This window comes from Battus philenor, unplaced genomic scaffold (assembly GCF_028537555.1).
Source record: "Battus philenor isolate CCGP_79_NKW_IND1 unplaced genomic scaffold, ilBatPhil1.0.hap1 SCAF_18, whole genome shotgun sequence".
Taxonomy (NCBI): Eukaryota; Metazoa; Arthropoda; class Insecta; order Lepidoptera; family Papilionidae; genus Battus; species Battus philenor.
Window position 1 is genome coordinate 7,232,906 of NW_027181680.1, and position 16,112 is coordinate 7,249,017.

General features: G+C 33.4%; 1 protein-coding gene across 2 annotated transcripts in view; it reads right to left on the bottom strand.

The window, feature by feature from the left end:
- The window catches only part of Jupiter (microtubule-associated protein Jupiter), a 141,876-nt gene extending 126,089 nt beyond the window's left edge, over positions 1-15,787 (bottom strand). Inside the window, exons 1-2 of one of the 2 annotated variants that reach the window (XM_068763689.1) lie at positions 15,624-15,787; positions 3,384-3,482 (exon numbers count right to left, since the gene is read on the bottom strand). In XM_068763689.1, the coding sequence (XP_068619790.1) occupies positions 3,384-3,482; positions 15,624-15,682 (158 nt within the window). In that variant the 5' untranslated portion in view covers positions 15,683-15,787. The remainder of the gene's footprint in view (positions 1-3,383; positions 3,483-15,623) is intronic. The other variant, XM_068763690.1, reaches the window with a different exon arrangement.
- Positions 15,788-16,112: the final 325 nt, after the last annotated feature.

Genomic DNA, 16,112 nt, shown 5'->3' on the forward strand with positions numbered 1-16,112 from the left:
GGGGACCTATGCCCTGCAGTGGGCGGTCATCAGGTGAAAAGAAGAAGGTCCATATATTTTACGACTCGCTAAGCAAGCATGGAATAGGTGCAGAATATAAAAACATAAAACAGTCTTTATGTTAGGAAATTGTTAAAATATAAACAATCTTTCAACGTTTTTATAAACCTTAACATTCTTAGACATACCTTAAGACTGGCGAGGGTAATTAAAATGGCGACACGCTCCAGTATTCTGTTCTAGTAATGAACGACATCGCCTTACTCAGACCATCGGATGTCGCCCGTATAATTGACTTTTACTCTCGACAATTGCAGACTGCTTTTTACCGGCGCAGGAAGGGATTACTCAGTTAACAACTCTTGGTTAATTATGCGAATAGCCTGTCTTCCGCTGGTTATAGAATCGACGAAGACAAATTTAATTTACACATACTTATTGAAACTTAATTATCGTGTATATATTACTACGGTTGTTTTATTAGACTCTCTCTTTTAACCTGCATTCTGACAAATATAATTATAATAAATGAAGGTGATTAAGCCTCCTAACAACACCATGTTCCATAACCAAGAATGGTTCTTTCAATGGAACTCACGCCTATGCGTGGTTGATGAACAACCTTTTGGGATCACACAGACCTGAAGACTGTATTATGATTTATGGTCAGTTTTTTAAAAATATGGCATGCTATAAATGCAAATATAATTTTAATTGAAACATGAAACAATCATTGTCTTTATCTATAAAGAGAATACTTGAATTTATTGATAACTTACCTCAACGTTTAAACCCAATGACATCAATTTAAATGATCTTTATATACATATATTTATGAATATTGTTATAGCTATTTAAAATTTTAGCGAAAAAATGACTATGACGCTGCCTAGTCGATATTTATACATACATACATGCATATACATATAGGAACATATAATCTATGTAAATAAATTAGGATTTACTTTTAGGATGTACCTAAGGTTACCAAAAAACAAAAGAGTCCATGGTTCATTATTCATTGATGTTATGGTTAAATACTGGCCTTTTCAGTATAAGTTAGTTATATTTTTTAACAATATTTCCTTTTCGGTAATTTATTTTTATTTCCAGACAATAATTCATTAAAAACTTTGCACGGGTTTGTGGACACCGTACCTAAAGAAATTATTGTGATAATAAAATGTACCATTTCATATCCAAAATTCACATAGAGCATGCTGATCTGCATATAATTCTACAAAACCGGCTTTCTCTAATGTATACAATTATACAATATAACTATTGATAACTTGTATTAGATGAAATATTAGGTAAGTGTTAAAGAAAACTTTCGTGAACAAAATGATATAACGGTACACAGTCGATATTTACGACTGGTCGGTCCATGTACATAAGAATATTAATAAATATAACCAAAATAGAAATGTACGTATTGTTAACAATAAAAAAAAATGTCGTACCTTTTACTAGACTTGATAAATTAGTATCTTTTTCTGGGCAAATAACTGTGTACGGTATTACGATACATTTTCATGTGATTGCAATAAATTACCAAAATTTATAAAAAAAAAAACTATAATAATTTGAAGGATTTAAGGTGATTATATAGCTTGGGAATAAATTACTCTACTACTGTATTAAGGATGTTGATTACGAACCGGCCTAAGTTTGTTGTGAGCTCTTTTTAGATCAGGGCACGTACGCTTACATACGTAACACTGGTGGTAGCTTAAAGATCAAATATGGTAAAATTTTCTGTCAAAATTAGTTCTTCTCGCATTCCTCCAATGACGTACACAAGTCACTATAAATGATTCTATGTGGTTAATGATATAGATAAATTTATGAATGTAAAAACTATCACACATAACACTAACGTATGTTTTAATAAAGAAAGGATTTTTAATATAATTTATGGCTTCACGTAAGTTAATGTAAGCCATAATTATTGATTAACTAACAATCTACTATCATTTACACCATTTTTCTCTAAAAAATCAGGTTTAGACAAAAGATAAGAAACACGGTAAACTTCACTTAAAAATATGTACAACAAATAGTTTGTCCAGAAGGTTGGTGTAGTTTTTTGATAATTTAAGAACAGATGTTAATATTATGAACGATTGTAAATAAATGTCTTTAATAAATCTTAGAGGACAATATATCCAAGGTTTTTGAGACAAAATTTATAAAAATAGATCATTTTATACAATTTTCATATTTTATGTTTATAGTAAGAGTGTTAAAATAAGAAAAATTCACCGAAAAAGTACGCTGACTTTAAAACTAGTGGTTCTATTTCGTTATAGCCCATACCTGACTATATGAAGTCAACTTATTCAGATGACGAAGGCTTATAGTGACCCCACACCACAACCTGTTTATTAAGTAGCATTGGACTACCCTAGAGTTGTTAATTAATAAGAATATATTTAAAAGTCAAGAACATCTGAGAGGCTCGCTATCACAGTTGAAGTTCTGATAAAAGCATTCATCAAGGATAATGCTATGTGGAGCTCCGACGTACCCCGTGGCTGCATATGAACAGTGCAAGACGGTCATCGTGGAGATCTTTGTGAAGGCCTATGCCTTGCAAAGAACGTCTAACAGTTGATATGAACATAAATGCTATATGATGCTCAGAATACTTGTAAAAGTTAAATATGCAAGAATACCTTTGTATCAGTTGCCCTGGAAAGTCTATGTGAACTTTATGTACAACCCAATAAGTAGTCACCGTATAAAAGCGTACACGAAACCAGGGCAGATTTACCACAATGGTAGGTCATCACAGCTCATCAATCACGTGAGCATTATTTATTCTATCGACTGGTTCGATAAAGTTTCAGCATGAATTGGGACGAGTGCCAGGCGGAGACAGGTGCCACGTCAAGCTCTGTTCCCGCAATGTCACATGCCTAATAAAATTATACTGCTTTTTTACTGCTAACATATTTTTACGTCAACCTTCAAACAACTAATTTGGTTAACGCGAAATGGTCAAAGAATTGCTTTTGCTTTTTTTAAACCATAAAAGGTCATGAAAATGTATATTAGTTAAATTAAAAAACTCCGAGTAATTGGTGTCACTATTAGTTAAAATGTTATATCTGAAAATATGAACTATACTGAAATAATAGTGCTTTATATGTATATATTTCTTTTTAATTTCGCTTTTCTATACTTTACTGCGCCCATATAGAGAAACTAATTAAACGAAACCAAAATATGGGTCCTAAAATAAATGAAAATTTTTCCCCCGATATTAAATATAATTCTGAAATTTTTATGAAAACAAACGAAATGAAAATATGAAAGTTTAGAGAACATTATTTTGTTCGCTACTGTTTTACAGTAATTTATGCAAAATAAACACTCACCCTCGCTCTACAACATCTACGCAAGTGTTCACTGCTGAGTTTTCGAAAGTCACATCTAACAACGCTTCCACACTTCTGGAACCAGTCAAAGATAGCTCCCTAGAAAGAAAAAGAACTATGAAGAAAAGGGCGGAAAGACGAAAGCGTGAGTGAATTATCACAACTTCGCAAAAAGTGTTGTTTCTTACTTTAATTTAGCAATTAATCTTTTCTAGTTCAGGGCATAGTGCTTTTCTCCTTTCTTTCCGGATCCTAAATCAAATCCTAAATCACATATTTTTAACGCAACAATTAAGAATTCTAGAAGGTTCCTCTCATTATTCGCTGCACTATTTATGTGCTATGTTCATATTTTATAAATTTTATAAGAGGTGATCGTGTTAACTAGTGTTAATGTCGAGCTGTTGATATATAAAAGAATTTCATGTCATATATACGTGCCAAAGCATTTTTATCGCTTATAGTCTACATATATTGATGAAAAATTAATGTAAATAAAAGACAGTCGAATATATAATGCCAGAAATATTTTAGTAAAAAGGTTATATTTTCGAACCTTTTTCACTACATGCATATATCGTACCGTTACGATGTAACGAGTAAAAATACCAAATTAGAGGGAGGCCCATTTTGACAGTCCATAAGTACACCTATCGATCCTTAAAAAGACTACAAAGTTACGCGATCTTTGATGTTGTTTTGTAGATGACATTACAAATGTATTTATACCTTGTTGTTTAATTGGTGTCTGATTAAAGCTTATAACTAGAAAAATGTTGCTAAACCAACTTTACATGTTCGTTAAGTATGTTAAGGTAATTAGTTACATCGCCTTACTATTTTTTATTTCACAAAGTATGTTTAAAATTTTCGTCCTCCCTATCCACAGATTTCCAATGCAAGGATAAGCCTCTCCCAAAAATACCTATAGTCGCCACGCTTGGCAGGTGAATTGGCGATCGCGGTGTGGTATTATGGTACGCAGACGACGCCGCTGCTCAACCTTTGCAAATTCGTTTGTGAACAGTGGCAATTTTATATAATTTATGTACAAAGTTTGAATTATACGATATTGTATCCCGGGAATCGAACCCGCGATCGTTGATCTCAGACCTCTACCGCTGGGCTATAAATATAACCTAATTTATTAATTAAAAGAAATCAGGAAAAATTCTAGTAGATATTTGTTAGATGGGAATAAAAATATTAGATATTTGTCCCGATAACAGACATCACTAAAATTCAGTGACTGCTACCATTCATACATTAAACTGTAAATTCTAAAATCGATCGATGCAAGTTAACAGGACACAATTTTTTTTACATATGGACGACTTAAGGTTTTTTTGTTTAAATCTATTTATGAATATTTTATACAAAAACCCGCTAACGTCATAAATAAAGGTTTTATTGCTAGTTATAAAAAAAACAATACTGATTACTGAGAGATATAACCGTTATAGATATGATTAAAACGAATTTACAAATTGAATTAACATAAAGAACTTACTAACTGAACGCTAACGCGTAATATGCCGGCTCTTAATAAAGGAAAGTATGAAGTCTCGCTTCAACAGAACGCCACGGGCGGAAAATGACTAAGTTTCTCCTGCGCTAATGAGCTACAGTATACGTACGCCCCGGGCCTCCACCACTGTTGATAGGTCATTAGCAAATTGTTACAGATGATTGATTTCAATACAGGTAATTGCCGTGCTTAAGATCGGAACATGGAATGGATGGAAATCGATTTTACAAATGAACAACTTATTGTATGAACTCAAAATAATTAAACAGAAGATGAATTGTTACACGGATCTTTTTTTTTTGTATACAGTAACCATTTATGCAGGTCATTCACCCAATGGCTAAAGTAGGCAATCTTATAATGCAGTTCAATATCTATATGAAAGCTATATCAACGGGTTAGTTCGTTCAAGCAAAGTTTAAATGTATAAAAACTATCTCACTGGAAAGACGGAAGTCTACGACATCTCTTCTTTACCAATGACGACTCCGCAACCAGGTAATCCCCTCTTACAGTCGCTCGACAAGCCATAGGAAGAATTCCACTTTACAATTTCTCTACGAGATCAAATCAAAAATGAGAAAATACATAGACGAACCAAAGCAACCGACCTTGCCCAAAGATTTGGCAAGTTGAGGCAGTTAGCAGGCTAGGTTGCACAGCGAGCATTATTGATGGCCTTATAGCCATAAGGTTCTAAAGTGGAGAGTAGGAACCGGCAAACGAAGCGTAGAACGTCCACCTACAAGGTAGACATAGACGAATTAATTAAGATAGTGCGAAGGCGCTAAATCAAAGCAGCTTCTAAGTGGTCTTATTAGAACATCTATAGGGGAGGTCTATGTCTAGCAGTGGACGTCTTACAGCTGGAATGATGATAATGATGATGTCTCTGAAATAAAATTTTAATGACGTATCGTTTTAAATTTTACAATAACTACTAAATTTTTTAACTTGCTATTGTTTATATTAGTTTTAATCATTTCTACGTTGATATTAATTTTAATCTAATCTTCCTTCAGTATTATCAAACCTTATTATTTCAACTTAATTCTTTCCACGAGAGATGCTATACCTAAATAAAATATTATTAAAGACACTACGCTTAGTGTCTTTAATAATATTTTTGTACATCTGAAGATATGGTTAAAAATATTATTAATCTAAAATAGTAACACATTTTACCACTCGCAATTACTCACTCACCAAAATGATTTCCAAAAAACCATCATACTAACCGTCAATACAATACTGCGTAAAATCGTAAGAAATTGTTATTTCAATTTAATTCCATCATTATTCAATCACGGCAAACCCGTGTGCAGCGGCCGTAAGCCGAGAACATGTAAATGGCATGTGCGCGCCTGAGAAATTACGTATCTCATTATATCCTGTAAAATGATTGAGTAAAATCTTCTCTCAATTTGAGATAAACGAATAGAAACGGTTAATATCGTTCATATTTTATTGCAACAGAAGAAAGCTTATGTAGCTGAGTTGAACGATGAATGTGAACAGTGTTAACGTTTCCTTCATATTAATCTCATTAAAAATCTTTAATATAAACAATAAATTGATATAATTAAGATTTTTCGACCGCGCGTGCACCGGAAATTCAGTGAAAAGCCTTGTTAACTTATCTTAAAGGACTGCCACGTCAGTGAAGAGCATAATATGCAAAGCAAAAACAATCAAGTTAATATCCGCCTATAAAACCTCTATCATAGACAAAGATTCGTAGCCAAAAAATATTGTGCCAATAAAACCGTACTCTGTTAAAACCACTTTTTACTAATACCCATATATATTGAAAATCAAACTTTATATATGTTATAGAAACGTATTTAGTTAATTTCATATTTTAAAACAGAAAACTCTAAAAATAATGTGTGGTGCACGAATATCGCAATTTTTTTCCATAACTCTGATGACGCCTGCCTCTTAAAAATAGTCTAAAACATTTCTACCATATAGCTATAAAATATTACAAGTTTTTTTAAGTTTATGAAATGATCAGCAATCGAATTCCCAATATTCTATATGAAGGAATAGTTTGGCAACTTGGCGCATTCAAGCATGTGCCGTTCCTTTAGCAACGCCTGCAATACACATTTATGCACAAGCATAAATCAATCTCCTTGCTTCGTAGTTTGTATCGCATCATATCCGATATTAAACAAGACAGGCGTATAATTGTTCACGTCTACCTCTCTTCAAACCGCAGCTTAGGAATAGTAACATCCATGCAATTTCTCCAAACGGAAATTGAATTTATCGATTATCCGCTGGACATCAAAAACAGTTACACCGTAATATATACAGTGCTATAATTATTTTATTATTTTTAGGCCACATAGCGTATAGAACAGATAGCCCCTGGGGTCTTAAGTTTTTAGTGTGGAGAACATGGACCGGCTAGCGCAGTGTTGGATGTAAAGATCGTCGGAAGACGCTGGACGCAGCAATGAACGTGTTTCGGGTGAAATGTTGATGATTTGTCGTCTCAATAAATTCATTGAAATTTACCTTTCAAATTTCTGTTTACCGATCGTCTATCGCCCTTCTTAAACCTTTATAACATTAAACTCACTTCTTGACTGCATTCCTCTTATGAACTAAGAGCTCTATAGGCCTCTCATGAAGATAACGAAGAAAGAAATAACGTACATTTAAAAAATTAGAACGATCCCTAAACAATCCTCACAATTGATTAAGCGCATTACGAAACAATTCCAAAGCAATAAAAGCTTCCCCAGTTTATGCCTCGTATTACAAATTTGTTCTTCGCGAGTGGAAACACAAAGCCCTCCTGTTGACCGTTGCAGCCTCTAATTGACGCTATCTGTCTTTTATAGCCGTTGTATCGAAAACTTCTAATTAACAGACATCGTTGAGAGTAAGCGAACACCAGCTCTATTAGCCCATCTCTATTATTTTTTATTTTATTCTTTCGAACAGGTTTCGATAAGCAACTTCGAAAAGTCAAGGCATTAAAATAATGTACATTTAACAATGTTAGTGTATATAATGTTATTGGTTGCATTTCCAGCTATTCTCCGGTTATCAGGTTTATAGTCTTTCGAGAATAACCTGGCCAGAAATTCGATATGTACTCTTGACGCCAGTCTTAAAAATTTTTTTCATGTCATAACTTCTATCTTCATATGACACATATGAAATTCGTCATAATAACCCCTACGAATATCTGTGTCCTATAACATCTTTAATAAATATTCTTTGTTGATCAATCTTTCCACAAGATATTTTTTTTTCGCTGATAAATGTAAAATAATTACAAAAAAATTATTACAGAGGCGTATACCCTCTTCCAAAAAACAACTTCAATTTTATGTTAACTAAAACTGGGTGTTACGAGTTTATTTTACCTTCTTGTAGCCTCTTCTAGTTTTTATTTTTCCCCGCCCATTTTAGCGAGTGAGGGCCTCGCTTTTTGTATATAATTTTATAAAATTCATTCTCAGTAATAATCAACATGTCTAACAAAATATTCTAGCCAAGTAAATCAAAGGAAGCTTTAGTTGTAAAATGTGCATGCTGCGGAGGGGAGGAGTAAAATCTGTATAAATTTGTGTTGGACTTGACTTTTGGAACATTTCTACAAAATTACTGATTGAGATTTGCGATTGTAGGTCGCGGGTTCGAGTCTCGAGATACAATCTTATAATTCACACTTCGTGTACTAATTATGTAGGATTGCCACTGTTCACAATCAAACTTTGAGAGGATGGACAGCGGCGTCCTTTGCGCACCATAAAACCACACCGCGATCGCCAATCCACCTGCCAAGCGTGGCGTATAGATATCTTTGGGGAAGGCCTATGCTTTTCAGTGCACGTCTATGTACAAAACCTTATGGCTCCAGATATATCGTGATGAATCAATATATAGGTGGAAGTAATAAAGAGAGTCTGTTACTACAATTTGTTATAATGATTATTACTAATAAACGTCTTAAATCGTTATTTTGCACATTAACGATATATAAATACATATTATTAAGTTAAGCTTTTCACAAAAATAAGTATATAAACAAGTTTTATTAGTTATATATAAAACAAAAAATAGCTTTTGTTAGCCACGGTATGTTCTATAATACTGTACATGTCCGTGAGAGGGTGTTATAATATTATTAATGTTACTTTACTGTTGCTCTAAGAGTAAAGTTAAATTTCTAATTAGTTTCACTAATCGCCGTATCGTGTCAGAGGCGTGGCAACCCTATCGTCAATGTTAAAACAACACATTCTGAGAAAGTGTTGGAAGCACCAGGTTTTCCTACAACTCACTAGCTTAGATATGGTAGTGCTCTGTATCTGACTTTTTATCTTACCTTTAAGTGCGAAATTCTTCTACCATTTATAGAGTACAGTGAATAGTACAATAATATTTCCTGTCCTCAAATGGAGAAATGGTGCGAAATGTTACAAGGAAATAAAAAACGATAATTAAAAAAATCTGTAGGGAATATTTCAAATACGAATGCGCTAAAACAATCAAAATTTATCTACTTTTTATTTAGAAAACAATGGCGAAAAGCAAAGTATTGCCAATTAATTAAAATACAAAAATATTATTAATTAATAGTATATTAACTTTACGCATTTTTAAATTAACTATTATTTTATTAAGAACCCGGGTTAATTAAATTCATAATTAATATCAAACTTACTATTGGATATCTATACATTTATAAGAACCGTGTTAGTAATTACAGACCCATTTGTTATTTAAGAACAATTTTTTTTATACTTTGCATTAATCTTTATCCGGTATAGGATATTAAGTGTTAATATGTAATTATTAATTAAAAAAACACAGCACAGCTATATAAAAAGTTTCACTTTACAATTTTATGTAAGTTTGAAAATTCGAAATCTGATTATCCATTGGAACTGATTATCCAAGGGGAACGAAATTCAACGGGTCAGCTAATCGAACATATGAAATTCTTATTTAATAAGACAAGTGATACTTGTCAAAGATGTTCCCATTTTTAATCAAAACCATTCGTATCCTTATTTGTCTACAACTACGTCGTGTATAGGGGCGTCGGAACAGCTGCTTCTGATTTATGTGCATAAGGTTGATCTAGATAGATATAACTCCCATGGTTTCTCTGAAGCCCTAAGTATACTAGACTAATTTTGTTCTGATTTATAAAACAAAAAACAACGATTATATCTCGCAACATTTGTATGGTAGCTAAAGATTGAAAAATATATAAAAATTTCACTCTTAAAATGTATCACCAACTATCATTATGATCATTTTCGACACAGGATATCCAATACTGGACATAGGCCTTCCCTGAAAATTTCCATTAAGTCCTATTGGAAGCGACTTCGATCTAGTGTCGTCCGATGACCTCGACAAGGTCTTCTGTCCATATTGTGGGAGATATCTTTCAAGAAAATGCCTCAACGACAATTTGCCAATTCTCTAGGCTATATCGGTTACTTTCGTTCGTCTGCGGATATTCCCATTCGTGGTTTTTACTGACTTGTAGAAAAATCTCGAGCACAGCCCACTCCATGGCTTGTTAAGCGACTGAGAACTTACATTCATTGGTGAACGTGATTGACCGTAAAATAGCAACCACGTTTCGGTCTGGTAGGTAATTACTGTTAACACACATTGATCGTATCATTTGTCTTTTCAGAGATAACTTTAACAAATTTATATCCTTCATGGAATAATAATGCTTTTCACCATAAAACTAGCCGTTTAAAAAGTCGTTTTAAAAAGCATGTTTTAATCAATTTTATAACAAAATATCATTCAGTTTTATTAATGAAAACAATATAAAAAACCAAACAAGTTAATTCTCAATTTTATTCGCCAATTAGAGTACCAAGAGGCCAGCAGACAGGAGGAGGTTTAGTGAAGCATGCAAAGGCCGATTGCTTCCTCGAGGGAGCGCCATTGTACGGGAGCGTCGGCTGTCGCGCGTGACCGGCGACGAGCTGCGAGAAGCTGCCATTACTACCGGATGAACGACGGTAGGCACATTGGGACATGGACCATCTGGTTTCAGCGTAAGCAAAACTCGACTTTGTTCATTGTCATTAGTGATGAAATTGGAAGCATATATCCTCAGGACATTTAAAATTGCCTACAGAATTATTATGTAACCATCTCAAATAAATTCTAATATTGTATGTAATTACACATTAATACATTTCAAAGTACTCCGTAGGTAAGCTTAGTTTGGAAGAAAAAATAATTATAAAATTGATTTCATTTTATTGTAATGTTTTCACTGACATTACTCCAAAGTTATCTATATAACCGCAATATTTATTATGTATTATATAATCCCAAAAAACGACAAAAGGATTTTGCTATCAATTATAAGTGTACTTCATATGTGCGTTTTTTGTTTTTTAGATCATGGATTACAGATCAGCAAGCCATTAGCCCGAAGAAGTTGTTACATCCGTAAAGGATAAAAACCTTGAACCACATCGTATACAGAGTGTCTCATAAAATAACATCAAACTCGAAGCGGGCAAAGAGGAGCTGCAAACCACGGATTAATAAAAATCTATGTCACGTACATACATTCTATGACGTTCTTTCTATTATATGTCTATAAATAATAGCTTGCATTTTTTATTAGAAAAAAATTCACACATGGACTGATTTTAAAAGAAAATGGCGCATTCATTTTCACTCAAACTCTATATACTCAAAGTTTACTATAACAGACTATTAAACAATTTAAAAAAGTGTGATGTAAACATTTTTAATTAATTTTCTGGATTTAGGCACTATGTAATAGGTCAGCCATTATTCGATTATGAAATGAAGTTGATTTAAAAGACAAACTGTATTGGTGAGTTATTTGCTTGTAAAGTACCATATGAGTGAAAACTTGCGATTCTACACCAGTGCTTTATAGCTGTCGCAATACATTTTATAAAGAAATAATCATCCTAAAACATACTAACATAATTTAATTAAAAAAAAAACCAAAGCATATTTGTATTTGTTATTTATCTCACCATTTCTAAGTGCAGTTGTAAAGTCAAGCTTCCTAGCAGTTTACTGTGCAATATAGATTAAAATACGGGACAGTGCAAATTGCATTGTGCTATTAAATGTCTCCCGCGCAACCGCGGTAGCTGCAAGGCTTCCCGGAACCAAAGCCTGCGCCGACTATCCTGTTACCATTAGTCCCTGCCCTACCTACGACAATCCTATTACACGATGCCTCGGGCATTGCAATCTGAAACAGTTGTTGAAACAATTTAACATTTGTGCTAAATAGAATACATTGACAGACCACTAGAACAGCATCAGTAAATAATTTAATTGCAAAACAATATCAATTTGGCTGTCTCAAGACAATTCAAAACAAAATCTCAGACAGGATATCTGGCAAACGACAACAACAAACAAATCGGTCTGTGATCTTGAATCGATGATCAGTCATTATCATGTCAGCAGGTAGGCGCCCACAGTGAAGTGCCTGCCCTGACAAGGTGATCTGTCTACCTTATGAATGGAGGTCCTACACAGCGCTTGCCAGTTCGTGGTCTCATCTCCAGAACCTTCAATCATCAGTGGTAATTTGTTCTATGCTCCATGTGACCTGCCCGGAATCTAAACTGCGCTAAAACCTCAAACCCGGCAAAACTGTAATGCCAGTAGCTAAACAATATACATAAATAACAAAACACAATCATTACAATTAAAAGCCATTAGTTTGACCAGAATAAATTTGATTTCAGAATGTTCTAGACTGAATGGATAATAACCTTAATTAGTAATACAAGCTCAACTAGTCTCCGAGCCTACCACTTCCGATTTCAAGGTACATATAAACATACAATTATTACATCTACATTGCATCCATTGGTTATACATACAAAATTACGTTAGACACACATGTATATATACGATATGTTATATACAAGGTAATTGATTAAATGTGTAAAAAATTCAAAGTGGTGAACGTGTAGTTCATTTCTAAGGTTTAAAGGTTTGACTCCTTTTTCCAACCACCGTGTATAAAGTGATCACTCTGGAAAATAGTACTTTAATTTATTTTTTTCTATTAAAGGTCAATAAGTTTGCAGGGATAGTAAGCAATAATTTATTTTAATATGCCATCGTTTTAGTCCATAGATGCCCATAGTAAGACCTGCCCCAAAGATATCTATCGATATACCATAATATGCTTAGCAGGCGGGTTGCCGATCGCAGTATGGTATTATGGTTCGCAGAAGACGCTGCTGACCATCCTCTGAAAACTTGTTTGCGAGCATTGGCAATAAACGCACAAAATGTTAATCATATAAGATTGTATCCCGGGAATTGACCCGTGACCTACGATCGCAACTCTCAATCCTCTACCGCTCTACCTCTACTGCTGTTATAACTGCTATTGTATGTTTCTATACGTATCATATACTATTTATATGTGTCATTTTTTTAATATGTAGTGATTTGAATTTTAGACACGCTTTTTCCTACTATATTATCATAACGTTATTTATTAATTCTAAAATCATTGATTTTTAGATAGGGTATAACATACTATAATTGACAGCAAATGAATTACATACATAATAATATAAATAATCATCAGCCAAATATAATAGAATATTTATAAATTTTACTTATGTCAGTAATGTGGTCTGATCTGGTCGGAGGCTATGAAAAGAGTAAGAAGTGTTAGAAGTTTAGGGATTGCACTTGCAAGTGATTATAAGAAAGGGAGAGTATTCTTGAAAAAATAGCACTGGGGACATTGCTTATAAACGCTGTCATTAGTATCAGAGAGAAACCGTTTAATATCAATCGTTATGAGGTGTGTGAATTGATAAATAGTTTCCTAAATATATATAATTATTAAATATTGTAAAAATCACACATCGCTATGCTTTTTATTACAAGTCGTAGATTTCTATTGCATTAGTGCTTATATTTAAACCATAACACCAACTACTTGTTTGTTTCTTGTACAACAGGTGACCGTTGAATTGGCACGGGTCATTATTTCACAATCAATATTTCGTTTGATTATGAAGCTTCCTGCTCATGGCAGAAAAACTGCCATTATACAGAAAGATTAGTAAAAAGACAAACCGTTTCCCAGTTTATTATACATCTATATAAAAAACTTCTATTCCTGTAATTTTTCATATTTGGCTACTAAATTTTATATTATAATTCAATTTAGCAGGCGATTTGGAATATTTTAAAGAAAGCGCTTTACAAAATAGAGCGAAAATAATCAGTAATGTAATGCTACCGAAAGCTCTGTACCGCATCTTAAGACGGCGCGGCGAGATGGAGACAAAATAATGTACGCCACCGCCGCAATTGTTGACGACGGACTGTCAGATTTGGGCTGCCTATTCCCGTCTCCCCCTCCCCGTCTTGCCGCACGCCTACGTTATTCGCGGTACAGCAATGAACGCATACAGTACTGCATGATACTACTGTGTTCGTAAGTCAATTTGCACATTGTACTATAAACTGTGATAGCACCACATTGTAATTAGCGGGGCGAATAATCAATTATTTGATCGATAATATTTTACGTTACGTAATAGTAGACGCGCACACGGTAAGTTGAAACAAACTACTGTAAATGACTTCATCTTTATCATGACCGTGACCATGTCGTCCGTGTACCTAAGGAATTGCGTACCCACAACATGCACCAGCTCATAGTCGCCCCTAGAGAACCTTTCGGTTTAAGTTAGTTGCTCAGCAGATATTGTATAAACTTTAACAACCTTTATCATACAAAGTCCATACCTATAGTTTTAAAGGCGTAATAAACCCAATCGTGTAAAATAGCAAGCTATGTAACAGCACGAGTCGAGGTTCCTAAGGAAGCCCTCGAGATAAGTCACCAAAAAGAGAGAACAATAGCCTTCCGCGCTTTACCAACTAAAACCCGCGGAATCCATAAATGTCAACACGGTAATAGTGTAGATCCGAACCGAAAAAAATAAAAGATTAAAATTTGAAGTAAATAATATATAAGTAATAAGCATGTAACGAAATAATTTTTTAATTAAAAAAATACTTATAAATAATAATAATACCTCATTGGTGCTGTACCACTCCTAAATAGACCCCGTAGTTTTTTGTAGAAGCGTGAGCGGTTACAAATGCAAATCATAAAAATAAAGGTACTTCGTAACGCCCCTCTACCATTACAAAATACATTTTTAATAAAAAAATATATTCGGTAATAAAAATTATTTATATTATTTTATGGCGTAATAACATCAAAAGAGGTTTTTTCCTTATAAAGAGGGGCGATAGTGCAAATAATGAAATCAAGTGTTAATCATCTGTAACTAAAAACCAGCACTTATTAAAATTAAAATCTTGCTTTACTAAAAATTAATATAAGCGCGCTGAGGCATAGTGGTACTTTATGATGCTTCAAATTTTGACTATTTAACAGATCCAATCTCACTTTTATAGCTGCGTATATGAACGTGACCTGTAGGTTACTTAGCGACTTCCTACAAAAAACATTTCTGTATTTCTTATGGGCTACGCTCAGAACAGAGCGCGGTAAAAATGACGCCATTATAGGAGAGGTCAATCTGATTATATATTTATTATATATATATATATAATATTATATGTTATCCAATTTCAAAATTTAATATACACTTTGAGTAGATATATTAGTGTTTGGAATTTAAATAAATACATACTTTGTGACAGAGCTTTTCGAACCCTCCGGTAAACCGACGAATATTAAAGTAGAAGACATTTGAATAACGTTCACTGAACACAGAGAATTTTGAATAATAATCAAAAAATTAAACTCAAATCAGTTATATTTTAACAAACATAAATCACTGACTGCATGCCGAAATTTGACGTTATAAAATACACTTTTAAAGTCAAGCTATCATGCCAGTATGTACGCATAAAATGTCATGCTTGGAGAACGCATTTGCTTTTAATGATTACGTGGGACATTCTGTAGGCGTCTTCGCAATTTCGCAGTCACTTTATAAACTACAATTACTATAACAAATTACTGTAATCTCTTTTCTACTTCATACACTTCTATAAATCAAGGATTACTAAAAAAGCAAAAAAATTGGTAAAATAGACATACATTAATTTCAAATAGAGATGTAGCAATACATAATACTCGTATATGTTTACATTAATTCCATTCAACAAAGTAAAAT